The 16,882-nt window shown below is 38.6% G+C and overlaps 1 protein-coding gene across 1 annotated transcript in view; it reads right to left on the reverse strand.

The window, feature by feature from the left end:
• Positions 1-16,882, reverse strand: part of DNAH14 (dynein axonemal heavy chain 14) — a 394,377-nt gene that overhangs the window by 59,993 nt on the left and 317,502 nt on the right. Inside the window, exons 67-69 of the mRNA XM_043484666.1 lie at positions 15,439-15,683; positions 12,259-12,680; positions 11,981-12,179 (exon numbers count right to left, since the gene is read on the reverse strand). Of these exons, the coding sequence (XP_043340601.1) occupies positions 11,981-12,179; positions 12,259-12,680; positions 15,439-15,683 (866 nt within the window). The remainder of the gene's footprint in view (positions 1-11,980; positions 12,180-12,258; positions 12,681-15,438; positions 15,684-16,882) is intronic.

Below are 16,882 nucleotides of genomic sequence, written 5' to 3' on the forward strand. Positions count from 1 at the left end.
TGCAATTGTGTGGTAGTTTGAGCATTCTTTGGCATTGCCTTTCTTTGGGATTGGAATGAAAACTGACCTTTCCCAGTCCTGTGGTCACTGCTGAGTTTTCCAAATTTGCTGGCATATTGAGTGTAGCACTTTCACAGCATCATCTTTTAGGATTTGAAATAGATCAACTGGAATTCCATCACCTCCACTAGCTTTGTTAATAGTGATGCTTCCTAAGGCCCACTTGACTTCACATTCCAGGATATCTGGCTCTAGGTGAGTGATCACACCATCATGAACATCTGCATTGTAAAGATCTTTTTTGTATGGTTCTTCTGTGTATTCTTGCCACCTCTTCTGCTTCTGTTAGGTCCATACCATTTCTGTCCTTTATTGAACCCATCTTTGCATGAAATGTTCCCTTGGTATCTCTAATTTTCTTGAAGAGATCTAGTCTTTCCCATTCTATTATTTTCCTCTATTTTTTTCTTACAAATTTTAAACTTTTTATTTTGTATTAGGGTATAGTTGATTAACAGTCTAACACCATTTGTTGAAGAGACTGACTGCTCTTTTTCTATTGAGTGGTCTTCATAACTTTTTGAAGATCATTTGATCCTATGTAGGAGGATTAATTTCTATGCTCTCTATTTTGTTCTTTTGGTCTATTTGTCTATCTTTATACCAGTAATAGACTGTTTTGATTACTGTAGATTTAAATATAGTTTGAAATCAGGAAACGTGATGCCTCCAACTTTCTTCTTTTTCAAAATTGTTTTGGCTATTTGGAATCACTTGAATTTTCATATGAAATTTAGGAAGAAATTTTTTGTTTCCTTAAAAAATGGCATCGAGGTTTTGATAGAGATTGCATTAAATCTGTAGATTGATTTTGGTTAGTATGGCTTTCTTAACAATACTAAGTCTCCCAATCCATGACCATGTGATGTCTTTCCATTTATTTGTGCCTTCTTTAACTTCTTTCAGCAATGTTTTGTACAAGTCTTTCACCTCCTTGGTTAAGTTTATTCCTAAGTATTTAATTCCTTTTAATGTTATTTTTGTTAAGATTTTTTTTCCCCCCTGTGGACCATTTTTAGTCTTTATTGAATTTGTTACAACACTGCTCTGTTTTATGTTTGGTTTTTTGGTTGTGAGACATTTGGGATCTTAGTTCACAGACATACTCAGAAATAATGTTTTATCAGGGACATGCTTGGTGGTCCAGTGGTTAAGAATCCATCTGCCAACGCAGGGGACATGGGTTTGATCCCTGGTCTGGGAAGTTTCTACCTGCCAAGGGGCAACTAAGCCTGTGTATCACAATACAACTACTGAGCCCATACTCTAGAGCCCATGCTCTGCAATAAAAAGCCACTGCAATGAGAAGTCTGAGCATTGCAATGAAGAGTAGCCCCCACTTGCTGCAACTAGAGAAAGCTGACATACAGCAATGAAGACCCAGCACAGACAAAAATAAACAAATAAGTACATTTTAAAAAAAGAAAGAATGTTTTATCAGCTATCTGAGTATTTCTTAGCCCAGACAAACTGACACACAAAATTGACTATGGGGGTTACCAGTGCAAATACATAAAACACCTTAAAGTTATAGCATTGTATTTTCAACTGAGAAAAACAATTTCAACTGCATACAAAACTTTCTTCTTAATAGCTACCCCCAACATTTTATTTTACTGATATCACAGGCCACATCGTTATATATTATATACTTGTTAACATAGATTTATAGGGTTCTTTTGCTTTTTATTTGTTTGTTTGTTTGGCTGTGTCAGGTCTTAGTTGTGGCACGTGGGATCTTTGTTGCATCATGTAGGATCTTTGTTGCAGCATATGCTCTGTAGTTGTGAGACACAGGCTCAGTAGCTTCGTGGCATGTGGGATCTTAGTTCCTCGACCAGGGACTGAACCTGTGACTCCTGCATTGCAAGGCAGACTCTGAACCACTGGACCACTAGGGAAATCCCAGATTTAAAGTTTTCAAAATGCTTTTTGTCATTTAAATTCTATGTGTCCAAATTACAATAGTACAGGTTTCTATATTTTTAAATCTATTTACCATTACTATAGAATCAACTATTTTTATACGGCTTTATGTTGCTCTCTATTATCATTTTGTTTATACTTGAAGGACTTCCTTTAGCATTTATACTGAGCAGGTAATTATTTCTCTCAACTCCTGTTTTTTTTCTGAAAGTCTTAACTTTTCCCTTTTTTTTGAAGGACACTTGCCTGGTGTGTGTGTCAGTCAAGCCACAAATGACTACACATAGTCCTGGAGCCCTATGTGTAGAAGACAAGTCCCTTAGCTGAATAGAGAACCATATGGACAACTAGAAAGGCTTGAGAAGGCTGGACTCCACTTGCGAAGAGTATGTAGATGCTGGCTTGCCCCCAGACCTCACCTACCTGAACCAAGTGAATGTCCAGATCTGCTCATTCCATGCCAGAGCATGACACTGAATTCAAGCCTACCAGCAGCTATGGAGACTCTACCTAGGGATGCAGAGGTGACTTGGGGGGCCTGGGGCATAGCCTAGGTGAGCAGCAGTGGCCATTGTCGGTACTTACTCAAGGGGCAGCCCAGACTGTGGACGGCAGCACAGCTGCTAGGTTTCTGTGACCACCTCACTGTGCTCTCCAGCCCAAGCCAAGTGAGTGCTTCAGCCCCACTCACTCCATGACATAGCACAACACTAGATCTAGGCTGGTCATGACCAGGGAAAAGACGCAACTCTGGGCTGTGTCTGAGGGGAGCTGAAGACACCCACAAGACTTCTGTGGGCACATGAGCATCCTTGGCTTCGGCACCCCCATTCTTTGGGGCAAGGGTCCCAATGGGGGGAAGGAGGAAAAACACACACTTAAAGGGAATAGAACCAGCTGGAATTAAACCCTCAGGGCTTCTACTGTAGCACCTTGGGAACAGACTCCCATGGTGATGGACACTGAATAGATAGGAAGTCCTCCTTACACTCTGTGCATGCTTTAGCTTCTTTATCTCCAGCTACACTTCCTACCAAGGTGATAACTGCCAACACACCCTGAGGAAAAACGTGAGTGGAATCCACATCAAATCCAGCCCCCCACCAAAGGTATGGGGCGCACAGAGTCTGCAGAGGGACACTGCCACGTAAGAACACTCCTTTGAGACCACAGTAGGTAATAGTACCTTTCACAATAACTTTCTCTGCTTCTTTATAACAGTTTCACCTAAATTTATAGAAGCAGGGAAAGTTAAGTAAAATGAAAAGCAGAGGAACTACTTTCAACTGAAGGAACAAGAGAGGATTGTAAATTGGTACACACACTATGGAAAAAGTTATGAAGTTCCCCCAAAAGTTAAAAATGAAATTACCACATGATCTAGCAATTTTGCTTCTGGGTATTTGCCCAAAGAAAACAAAAACATTAACTTGAAAAGTTGTGTGCTCTCCAATGTTCATTGCAGCTTGATTTACAATAGCTAAGGTATGAAATACCTTAATATTTATAAATAGCTAAGATACGGCGTGTGCGGCCACCCAAGATGGTCGGGTCATGGTGGAGAGGTCTGACAGAATGTGGTCAACTGGAGAAGGGAATGGTAAACCACTTCAGTTTTCTTGCCTTGAGAACCCCATGAACAGTATGGAAAGGCAAAATGATAAGATACTGAAAGAGGAACTCCCCATGTCGGCAGGTGCCCAATATGCTACTGGAGATCAGTGGAGAAATAACCCCAGAAAGAATGAAGGGATGGAGCCAAGCAAAAACAATACCCAGTTGTGGATGGGACTGGGGATAGAAGCAAGGTCAGATGCTATAAAGAGCAATATTGCATAGGAACCTGGAATGTTAGGTCCATGAATCAAGGCAAATTGGAAGTGGTCAAAGAGGAGATGGCAAGAGTGAACGTCCACATTCTAGGAATCAGCGAACTAAAATAGACTGGAATGGGTGAATTTAACTCAGATGACTATTATATCTACTACTGTGGGCAGGAATCCCTTAGAAGAAACGGAGTAGCCATCATGGTCAACAAAAGAGTCCAAAATGCAGTACTTGGATGCAATCTCAAAAATGACAGAATGATCTCTGTTTGTTTCCAAGGCAAACCATATTGAATATATCATGGTAATCCAAGCCTAGGCCCCATCCAGTAACGCTGAAGAAGCTGAAGTTGAACGGTTCTATGAAGACCTACAAGACCTTTTAGAACTAACACCCAAAAAAGATGTCCTTTTCATTATAGGGGACTGGAATGCAAAAGTAGGAAGTCAAGAAACACCTGGAGTAACAGGCAAATTTGGCCTTGGAGTACATAATGAAGCAGGGCAAAGGCTAATAGAGTTTTGCCAGGAGAACGCACTGGTCATAGCAAACACCCTCTTCCAACAACACAAGAGAAGACTCTACACATGGACATCACCAGATGGTCAACACCGAAATCAGATTGATTACATTCTTTGCAGCCAAAGATGGAGAAGCTCTATACAGTCAGCAAAAATAAGACTGGGAGCTGACTGTGGCTCAGATCATGAAATCCTTATTGCCAAATTCAGACTTAAATTGAAGAAAGTAGGGAAACCCACTAGACCATTCAGGTATGACCTAAATGAAATCCCTTATGATTATACAGTGGAAGTGAGAAATAGATTTAAGGGACTAGATCCGATAGACAGAGTGCCTGATGAACTATGGACGGAGGTTTGTAACATTGTACAGGAGACAGGGATCAAGTCTATCCCCATGGAAAAGAAATGCAAAAAAGCAAAATGGCTGTCTGAGGAGGCCTTACAAATAGCTGTGAAAAGAAGAGAAGCGAAAAGCAAAGGAGAAAAGGAAAGATATTCCCATTTGAATGTAGAATTCCAAAGAATAGCAAGGAGAGATAAGAAGGCCTTCCTCAGCAATCAATGCAAAGAAATAGAGGAAAACAATAGAATGAGAAAGACTAGAGATCTCTTCAAGAAAATAAGAGATACCAAGGGAATATTTCATACAAAGATGGGCTCGATAAAAGACAGAAATGGTATGGACCTAACAGAAGCAGAAGAGATTAAGAAAAGGTGGCAAGAATACACAGAAGAACTGTACAAAAAAATCTTCATGACCCAGGTGTTCATGATGGTGTGATCACTCACCTAGAGCCAGACATCCTGGAATGTGAAGTCAAGTGGGCCTTAGGAAGCATCACTACGAACAAAGCTAGCGGAGGTGATGGAATTCCAGTTGAGCTATTTCAAATCCTAAAAGATGATGCTGTGATAGTGCTGCACTCAATACGCCAGCAAATTAGGAAAATGCCAGGAGCCATTATGGGAGGTCCCACCCGTGACGAGGTCATGAAGAAAATACCGGGCAGGCAAGGCCTTCCGGGACCCCATCCATGACGAGGTCACGAGGAAAAAACCTGACAGGCAAGGCCGTTTAGGATAAGGGACCCTCCAGGTTGGCCTCGGCCTCTACCCCACCCTGTATCCTCCCCCCTTTTTCTGCTGTTGTTCTTGTTTGCCCTGCTGCAGATTCTTGTGTTGCCTGCCGAGAGCTCTCCTGCTCCTCTTTCACTGAATGAGGACCAACTTAAAACCCTAATTAATAAATCTCCTGGACGCTGCTACCCTATGAAGGGGCCAGGGATGAAGGAAATGCTTCAATTCAAACCCTTTTGCTGGCATTCTGGCTTGTTTGATACATATGTGTGCTCTCATTGCAAAAAATGCTCATGATTGTTCTAAACATCCTAAGCACAGTACGCTAACAAAAGACACCATTAAGCATAGGTCCCTCCGCAGGGTGAGAAAAGCTCCACAAATAAAATAGCCACAAATGTGCCTAATAAAAAGTACTTTAGATAGAGATTAGCTGGTGACTTCTTGCAGGTAATTAACTTTTAGAATAAGAGCCTGTTTTGTGCCATATCTGCTGTTTTTGCAATCCTTTGCATTTCTGTTCTGTGAAAATGTAATCCTATCTAGCTCCCATGGAGATGACACCTATTAGAAAGAAAATAGATTAACCACAAAAAAGACAGGGTCGGCTACTGAAGTTGCTTAAAGTTATACCAGGTACAAGCCATAAATTGTCAACAGGCCTGAAAGCCAAAAGATATTATACATAGAGATTAACCATAAAAAGGGCCCTAATAGGCACAGAGCCCTTTGGGGGGTGAGGAAGCCCTATTAGAGAATACAAAAAATATTGTTTTAAAAGTGGTTATTAGATCAACGTTTGATTGATGTTAATGTGCTGAGGTTGTGCAGTGGAAACTATTGTTAATATAGTTGGAGATCTAGAAAAATAAGAGCTTAGCCCTAGTGTAAAAACAATAAGATAATTGTTCATTTTAACCAGGAGTGCTAAACAAGGGCTCCCTCACAGAGCCGCAGTCTTTGTGTGTTAAACTTTTTAGATAAATTTAGCTGAGAACTTCTGCAAAAAGACTGACTTTTATGTTAACAGAGTCATATTTCTATTATGTTGCAACCTGCTGTACCATGAGACTGCCACTTTTCTGTTTTCTGCTAAGCTCAAGGCCAGAAGATAATGTACCAAAAAATCTATGGGAAAAGACTCTCATAAACAAAAATATACAGAGCACATCTGGTTTCGTGAAGGACAAGCTGATGTAATGTTAAACAGTCTGTATGCTTATCTGCCCCTTAGAAATGTACCAACTTAGGGTATAAAGGCAATGGTGAAAAAGAAAGCAACTGCCAAACTCTGCTGCATATCCTGGTCTGGTCTCTCTCTCTCTCATTCGCCGACGCCGTTCATCCTGAGGGTTCCCCTGGATCCTGCTGGGGCTGGACCCTGGCAGGAAAACTCAGCAGTGGCCACAGGACTGGAAAAGGTCAGTTTTCATTCTAATCCCAAAGAAAGGCAATGCCAAAAAATGCTCGAACTACCGCACAATTGCACTCATCTCACACGCTAGTAAAGTAATGCTCAAAATTCTCCAAGCCAGGCTTCAGCAATATGTGAACCATGAACTTCCAGATGTTCAAGCTGGTTTTAGAAAAGGCAGAGGAACCAGAGATCAAATTGCCTACATCCACTGGATCATCAAAAAAGCGAGAGAGTTCCAGAAAAACATCTATTTCTGCTTTATTGACTATGCCAAAGCCTTTATATAAATTCTGAAAGAGATGGGAATACCAGAGCACCTGACCTGCCTCTTGAGAAATCTGTATGCAGGTCAGGAAGCAACAGTTAGAACTGGACATGGAACAACAGACTGGTTCCAAATAGGAAAAGGAGTACATCAAGGCTGTATATTGTCACCCTGCTTATTTTAACTTATATGCAGAGTACATCATGAGAAATGCTGGGTTGGAAGAAGCACAAGCTGGAATCAAGATTGCAGGGAGAAATATCAATAACCTCAGATGTGCAGATGACACCACCCTTATGGCAGAAAGTGAAGAAGAACTAAAGAGCCTCTTAATGAAAGTGAAAGAGGAGAGTGAAAAAGTGGGCTTAAAGCTCAACATTCAGAAAACTAAGATCATGGCATCTGGTCCCATCACCTCATGGGAAATAAATAGGGAAACAGTGTCAGACTTTATTTCTGGGGGGCTCCAAAGTCACTGCAGATGGTGATTGCAGCCATGAAATTAAAAGATGCTTACTCCTTGGAAGGAAAGTTATGACCAACCTAGATAGCATATTAAAAAGCAGAGACATTGCTTTGCCAACAAAGGTCTGTCTAGTCAAGGCTATGGTTTTTCCAGTGGTCATGTATGAATGTGAGAGTTGGACTATAAAGAGAGCTGAGTGCCGAAGAATTGATGCTTTTGGTGTTGGAAAAGACTCTTGAGAGTCCCTTGGACTGCAAGGAGATTCAACCAGTCCATCCTAAAGGAGATCAGTCCTGGGTGTTCATTGGAAGGACTGATGCTAAAGCTGAAACTCCAATACTTTGGCCACCTCATGCAAAAAGTTGACTCATTGGAAAAGACCCTGATGCTGGGAGGGATTGGGGGCAGGAGGAGAAGGGAACGACAGAGGATGAGATGGCTGGATGGCATCACCGACTCGATGGACATGAGTTTGAGTAAGCTCTGGGAGTTGGTAATGGACAGGGAGGCCTGTCGTACTGTGATTCATGGGGTCGCAAAAGGGTTGGATACGACTGAGTGACTAAACTGAACTGAAGATATGAAAGCATTCCAAGTTCCATTGACAGACAAATGAATAAAGAAGATGTGGTATACACATACAATAGACTATTACTCAGACATAAAAAATGAAATCTTACATTTTGTAACAACATGGGTGGACCAAGAGAGTATTATGCTAAATAAAATAAGTTAGAGAAAGAGAAATGCTGCATGAAGAATCTAAATCTAGATTGTTTGTGAAATCTAAGAAACAAACCAAGGAAACAAAGCAAAACAAAAGCAAACTCATAGATATTGAGAACAAATGGGTGGCTGCCAGAAGGTGTTGTGGGTGGACAAAATAGATGAAGAGGTTTAAGAAGTAGAAACCTTCAGTTATACAATAAATAATCATGAGTGTGTAATATACAGCATAAAGAATATGGCTATTATATTTAAAGAACTTTGTATGGAGACAGATGGTTACTATACTTGTTGTGATTATAATCAAATGACAATGTATGCAAATATCAAAATATTATGTAGTGCACCTGAAACTAAGGTAACATTGTATGTCAACTATATTTCAAAAAATGAACATATATGAATATGAATGGATATAAAGAATATATATGTGGAAGAAAAAAGTGAAAGGATAAAACACAGTAATATTAATAGTAGTTGTCTCTCTGGATGGTAGAATTTATTTACTTCTTTTCTGTATGTGTGATTATAATGGCTTTTATAATCAATACACATGGCTTATATAGTTAAAAATGGAAGCTATTAAATACCTTTGTTTTTTCTTGAGAGCTAAAAATAATTTTAACTAATTAATTAAAATTTAATTGGCATTCAACATTATATGAGTTTCAGGTGTACTACATGGTGATATGATGTTGTTATTTCTGAAAGTATATTGAGAATGTTTTAATGATTGCAACTACAGTAGACACCTCTTTGATTGGCTGCTGCTGCTGAATTTTTGGCCACCTGTTTTGCTGCATGATCTTGTCTCTTGGTCTTAGGCGAGTAGTTGAGGAATAAACTTCTGAATGAGATTATGACACTCAGATTTACCCTCTTGTAAATATGGTGTCTAGAATTGTGAGGTGCAGAGTCTGAGAACTATTAGAAGTTGAATTATGTTAACAGTAGTCTGTACTTATTTTCATATTGATGCTTGGCTGTTCACATTTTCCTTGGATTTTTCTGAGATACCTTGTTCCATACATTTAAAATTTTTAAAGCCATTGAATTATTGTTGTCTATTTTTTTCAAGGAAAATAATTTTAATAAATTCAAAAGAACTTTCATTGATTCAAGAGTCATTTACCAAACATTTACTGTGTGCCAGCTTTTGGTACTATAAAAGCAAAGAAAAAATAAAACTATCCAAATGTTTGGATAGCAACTGTTTTCATATTTTCATTCTGACTTTTAGTTTCTGCTAATAGTCTGAAAACAATTGACAAATCACCACCTTTTCCTCCTCAGGGAGAATGTCAGATTTCCTTTAAATTTAACATGTTGCAACTTAGAGAGATGGGAATACCAGACCATCTTACCTGTCTCCTGAGAAACCTATATGCTGGTCAAGAAGCAACAGTTAGAACTCTGTGAAACAACTGCCTGGTTCGGGACTGAGAAGTGGGTACAACAAAGCTGTTTATATGCAGAGCACATCATGAGAAATGCTGGGTTGGATGAATTACAAGCTGGAATCAAGATTGCCATGAGAAGAATCAACAACCACAGATATGCAGATGATATCACTCCAATGGCAGAAAGCGAAGAGGAACTAAATAACCTTTTGATGAGGGTGAAGGAGGAGAATGAAAAAGCTGGGTAAAAACTAAATATTAAAAAAACTAAAATCATGGCATCACTTCACGGCAAATAGAAGGGGAAAATGTGGAAGCAGTGACAGATTTCCTCTTCTTGGGCTCTAAAATCACTGTGGATGGTGACTACAGCCATGAAATTAGAAGACAATTCCTTCTTGGCAGAAAAGCTATGAGAAACTTAGTGTGCTAAAAAGCAAAGACATCAGTTTGCTGACAAAGGTCTGTATAGTCAAGGCTACGGTCTTTCCAGTAGTCATGTACAGTTGTGAGAGCTGGACCATGAAGAAGGCAGAGCACTGAAGAAATGACGCTTTCAAACTGTGGTGCTGGAGAAGATTCTTGTGAGTCCCTTGGACAGCAAGGAGATGAAACCAGCCAATGTTAAATAAATCAACCCTTAATACTCATTGGTAGGACTGATGCTGAAGCTGAATCTTTGGCCAATACTTTGGCCACCTGATGTGAACTCATTGGAAAAAGACCCTGATGCTGGGAAAGATTGAAGGCAGAAGGAGAAGAGGGCATCAGAGGATGAGACGGCTGGACATGCAATGGAAATGAACTTGGACAAACTCCAGGAGATGGGACAAGGAGGTCTGGCACGCTGCAGTCCATGAGGTCACAAAGAGTCAGACACAACTAGAAACTAAACATTTAACAACTTAAAATTATAACATAGCACAATAATACGAATGTATTAATGCTGCTGAACTGTACACTTAAAAATGGCTAAGATGGCAAATTCTATGTTATGTATATTTTTACCATAATTTAAAACATAAACATATTAAAAATATACAACACTGGAGCATCTGCAAAGATCCAATACTTATATTTTGCCTAATCTTTTGGATAAGAGTGATTTTTGTAGTTCAAATTTTCAGGGGATTTTCATAAGAAACTGAGGGCAACTGAGGGTGAAATTCACCTTCTGATGGTATTTAATCAAAGGATGTGTGTGTGTGTGTGTGTGTGTGTGTGTCCCTATTGATAAGCATTAGGTATTCTGCTTTATAGATTAGAATTATAATAACCTAGCAATTGTCACTTATTTATTCATTCAAAAATTATTGAGTATCAGTTACAGGCTTCCCTGGTGACTCAGATGGTAAAGAAGAGGAGGAGACCCAGGTTTGATCCCTGGGTGGAGAAGATACTCTGGAGAAGGGAATGCCTACCCACTCCACTATTCTTGTCTGGGAAATCCCAGGGACCGAGGAGCCTATCAAGCTACAGTCCACATGTTGCAGAGTTGGACATGACTAAGTGACTAACCAAAATCACTGCAGATGGTGACTGCAGCCATGAAATTAAAAGATGCTTACTCCCTGGAAGGAAAGTTATGACCAACCTAGATAACATATTAAAAAGCAGAGACATGACTTTGCCAACAAAGGCCCGTCTGATCAAGGCTATGGTTTTTCCAGTGGTCATGTATGGATGTGAGAGTTGGACTGTGAAGAAAGCTGAGCGCCGAAAAATTGATGCTTTTGAACTGTGGTGTTGGAGAAGACTCTTGAGAGTCCCTTGGACTGCGAGGAGATCCAATCAGTCCATCCTGAAGGAGATAAGTCCTGGGTGTTCATTGGAAGGATTGATGCTGAAGCTGAAACTCCAATACTTTGGCCACTTCATGCGAAGAGTTGACTCATTGGAAAAGACCCTGATGCTGGGCGGGATTGGGGGCAGGAGGAGAAAGGGATGACAGAGGATGAGATGGCTGGATGGCATCACCGACTCGATGGACATGAGTTTGAGTAAGCTCCGGGAGTTTGTGATGGACAGCGAGGCCTGGCGTGCTGCGATTCATGGGGTCGCAAAGAGTCCGGACACTACTGAGCAACTGAACTGAACTGAACTGAAGCAACTAACACTCTCACTTTCACCTAATATGCTCAACAGTGTAGAGGATACAGTGATGAATTAGATATTGTATTTGACTTCAAATTGCTTTTAGTTTAATCATTGTAGAAGCACTGACTTGGCGCACCTTAGAGATCTTTTAGTACTTTTCAGAAAATGTGTTTAATGGGTTTTATTTTTACTTACTGTTGAGTTTAGGCTGGGGCATTACACCTTTAATATTTACTAGCATGCTAGAATTTAAGAATATATTCCATTCTTCCTCTGGTAGAGATCCAACGTCATCCTGCATTAAATTTCCATTAGCATTATTTTGCATGATTGTAGTGCAAAGCCCAAAGGAGAAGCAAAGTTTATGTCGATTAAACAGAGCTGAAGAGACCACCTATAAAGAAAGCATAACTGTTAGGCTAGCCTAGCTGGCTCAAATGAATGTGCAAAATTCACCTTTGAGAATGTCTCACCTTAAAAATGTTTCTTGTCAATGTATCTATTGAATTTTTAAGATGTCTATCTAAGGTTCTTTTTTCACTTTCCAATTTAGGCTCTTTTGAGAGATTTGTGATTTCATGACCTTTTTTCAGAAACATTCTCTCCCTTTTCAGACTGTGTTCTTCCTGTTCTTTGCTTTTGGAAACTACTGATGAAACAAAAATTTGACGAAACCAGTCTAGGGAGAATTGGTACATGTAATCAATCTTTGCAAGATTAGACACTAGAAAGTAGAGCAGGGCACCCCGAGTAGCAATGGGGAGATACAATTTACGTGTTTCCTCAATTTCACTTTCTGCTTTTCTTGTTGCTTTGATTCGCTTTGAAATTTCGTTTGAAGTCATCTTGGATTTTCTTAAGATGTCTACAATTTCCTCATCATCTAATACAAATCCTAAAGACAAAAAATGAGTTCAAATAAAAACCATTGGAATATTAAATAATTATTTCCTCATGGCAGTTTCCTCATTCTCTACTCTTTATCTAAGAGTTTTACTATTGGCCTTTTGTAGGTTTTATTTTGGACATGGATCTGTCTTAAATGAAGATAGGCCATGTTTCTAAAAAATTTGATTAATAGTACATATGCCTCCCCCTTCCCATCCTCTAGTCTCTTATTTATACTACTTTAATGTTTGAGGATTTTATTTTTATTATAGGCACATAATATATAGCCATTTCATTATAAGCAATGCATTTCCACTTGATCTTCTATACACACAGAAAATGAAAATAAAATTTTCAGAAAATAACAACAGCACTGTTATTTTACGTGATATACTCTATATTTTCCATTGTGTTCTATTTTATTAAACAAGGTTGATAATGATCAATAAAAGTGATTTTTCATTCCACTAATGGGTTGCTACTCACCTTTAAAAAAGTACTGCTTTAGAAACACACATAATAGTTCTATCCCTTTCAAATGTGTAAGACAACTTTCATATTCCCATTTTAAACTCTACTGTTCTATAGTAGAGCTATTCCTATTTTTCAAGTGCTCTTTTTTTTTTCCCCCTTGGCCAAGACCCATGACTCGGAAGATCTTATTTCCCTAGCCAGAGGCTGTACCCATGCCCAAGGAAGTGAAAGAATGAAGTCCTAACCACTGGACCACCAGAGAATTCCCTCAAGTGTTTTCATTTAATTAAATTTTTTTTTTTTTTACTTTATATTGGAATATAGTTGATTAACAATGTTAGTTTCAGGTGTACAACTAAGATTCAGGTGCACATATACACATATCTATTCTCTTTCAAATTCTTTTCCCATTTAGGTTATTAAAGAATATTTAGCAGAGTTCTCTGGGCTATGCAGTAGGTCTTTGTTGGTTATCTATCTTATAATCATTTTTTTAAGTAGATAAATTAAGAATTTTAGTTGGAGTTTCAATATCAAACTCTCAAAAATTAATAGAATGACTATACAAAGAAGAAGAAGAATATAGTAGACCTGAAAAGCACTGTGAACCAATATAACATAATTAAGATTTATATGATTTTTACACAACAGTAGGATACAAATTCTATTCAAGTTCCCATAGACTGTAAGCTAGGAGCCATAAAAACTAGGAACATGAAACAAGATGCAAAAAAGTCATGGTCTAAAGGTATTGAAACCATACAGTCTGATCTCTTATCACTGTGGAATTATGTTAGAAATCAATATCAAAAGATATTTGAAAATAACCCCCATATTTTTGAGTGCAATGTGACATTTTCCAAGAGAGATCTTTGACTTAGCCATTGAAGGCCTCAATAAAGTCAGATTGAAAAAAACACAGAGGGTGATTGCAGCAAAGAAAGCATTTAAATGAGAAGTTAGTTCAAAATGAGAAATATTTTCGATGATACAATTTCTAGACCCCTTGATGCTCACCTCTGGACACAATTTGAAAAAAAACCCTCTTGGATGGCATCCAGAACTAAACATGGTTTGACATGGCCATTGAAAGGAATCATGGGATTATTACATTTGAAGATCTGGAAACCATATTCTTATTGATGCAGGTGAAGCATTCTAAGTTACATCTGGATCTAAACTATGAGCTGCTTCTTATAGTCACTACCCTTGACCTACCTTTCCCCACAGGGGGTGAGGAGTCACACCAAATATAAAATATTTACAAAAAATGGTAAAGATAATCTGTTTTTACTAAAACTTGGAAAGGAGAAAAAAAATATGTTCAAAATCAAGGGGTCTTTTATTGAGCTTTTTCCAAGAACAATTTTTATTAAGTGTACTATCTGTAAAAAGTTGTAGCCTTTTAAAAATATCTCAGACTCTAAAAAGAGAAACAATTAATACGGAATAAACGTTAAAGGCATAATAACAGATATAGTGCACTAATGTGTGTTATCATAAAGAAGTTTTCCTTTGTCTTGTTAAAACTATTGTTTGTCCAATTTAGGAAAAGGTTATATGTAGCAAAATATGACATTTGTCAGAAAATAGGAGAGGCTGTGTTCCTGAATCTCATTAGATCAGTTGTGTTGCTTTCTATGTAGTTTACGTAATACCTAGATGTTTTGGTTTTGCTCCCTAAGAAGTTAACAACTATGATTCCAATCTTGCATGAGAAACAGATATGGAAACCTTGTTTATGTCTTGTGATTAATAGAAGAGCAGCTTAGTCATGGGTTACTAAGAAACAGCTTTTAGATGTAATCAAAATAGAAAAGGAACAAAGTCAGATCTTTCCAGGCATAAATGTGTATTTAAAGTTTCATAGTAAACAAATATACCTTATTTTGTGATTTATAATAAGAAATATATCTTTGGTCTTCATTCCCATTTTTGGCACAGAGCTTCTAAAATCTTTGGAATTTCCTATAGAACCTCTGAGGTGGAGCTAGTGGTAAAGAACCCACCTGCTAATTAACAGGAGATGTAAGAGACAAGAGTTCAATCCCTGGGTCAGGAAGATCCCCTGGAGGTGAGCATGGTAACCCACTCCAGTATTCTTGCCTGGAGAATCCCATGGACAGAGGAGCCTGGCAGGCTATGGTCCCATAGGGTTGCAAAGAGATAGGACTGAAGCGACTTAGCATGCACATATTTGGTAACAATTCAGAATAGTCCTTTCAACTTTTATTCTGTCTTTTACAAAGGTATGCAAGGGTCTACTAACATCACTAAAGATCTTAACTTACCTTGTGCATTCTGTAGTAAATTTAATGTTTTTTGTTCCAGTTCTTCAAGAGTCTTAGCATCAAGGGAAATACTCTCTAAGAGCTGGAAACGTTGATTTTCTAAATGAGGAACTTCATGACTTAATACAATAGATAAGAGTTGATCTTGAAAACCTTGGAATGTTACTGTGAAGTTTATCATAGTAACAAAACTATAGAGGAATGGAGGAAAATAGGGGTTGTCTATTTCTGTAGATACATATAACCTAAAATGTGAGAAAGGCACCAGTTATTATTCAAAGGATATGCAGAAAAAGAAAATGAAACAAATTCATTTAATAACAAAAAAATTTCTTCTGGAATTAAACAAGATTAATTTTTAGTTTTATTCAGCCTTGTACACAAAGTAGGCTCTCAGTTTATACTAAGTACTGTATAGAGCTTTAAAAATACAACCATAAATTATGTACATATTTGGTCTAAGCATAAGGAAGAGGAAAGAAAAACGCTACATAATGGGAGTTTTGATTTGCTACTAGATCATTGTAAATACTATGGTTTTCACCCTGAGTGAGCAAGAAGCCAATGGAGGATTTTGAGAAGAGGAGAGACATGATGTTTCATAAGAGGACCACTCTAGCTGCTGTCTTGAGAGTAGCCTGAGCAGAGGGAAGACAGAGGACAAGAAGGAAGCTAGGAGGCTGGTTAAAATGTGAGAGAGAGAGTGATGGTGGCTTGGAGCTATGTGGAACCAGTGGAAGCATTCAAGAGTGCTCAGATTCTGGATAATTTTTAGTTTTCATAGCAACCCAGTATTTTGGGCTGCACCAGACTTCCCTGGTGGCCTAGTGGTAAAGAATCACCGGCTAATGCAGGAGACACAGGTTTGATCCCCGGGTTGGGAAGATCTCATGGAAAAGGAAATGACAACTCACTCTAGTATTCTTGCCTGGGAAAACCCTTGGACAGAGGAACATGGCAGGTTACAGTCCATAGGGTCGCAAAAATGTCAGATGTGATTTAGCAATGAAACAACAACATTTTATAAAGGGTAAAATTGAGGCTTACAGAGGTTAAATAAGTTGCCAATATCACATGGCTAATAAGTGACAGAGAGGGAATCTGTCATCATTTGCCCTCTAAAATAGTCCCTCCACCACATCTTCAAACATGGAATTCAAACATGGGGACGAGGATATCAGTTCAGGGCGATGTTACTTCAGTAGTATTTCTAAGCTGTTGTTTAATCAATCAGGCTGTATTCAGTGAGAAAGAATGTGTTAACAGTGCTTTCCAAAGTGCATTCTGTAGAACACTATTTTCTGAAGAGGATTTGTTCAACAGATAAAGAGATTTTAAGTCCTTGTAGGAAAGAATCTTGTTTAACTTTGTTTAACTCAGCTCTTTAAGAAAATGCAGAATTCCTTTTTTGAGTGACCCCCTACTTCCACCCCAACTAAATCCC

Source organism: Cervus canadensis, chromosome 13 (genome assembly GCF_019320065.1).
Source record: "Cervus canadensis isolate Bull #8, Minnesota chromosome 13, ASM1932006v1, whole genome shotgun sequence".
NCBI lineage: Eukaryota > Metazoa > Chordata > Mammalia > Artiodactyla > Cervidae > Cervus > Cervus canadensis.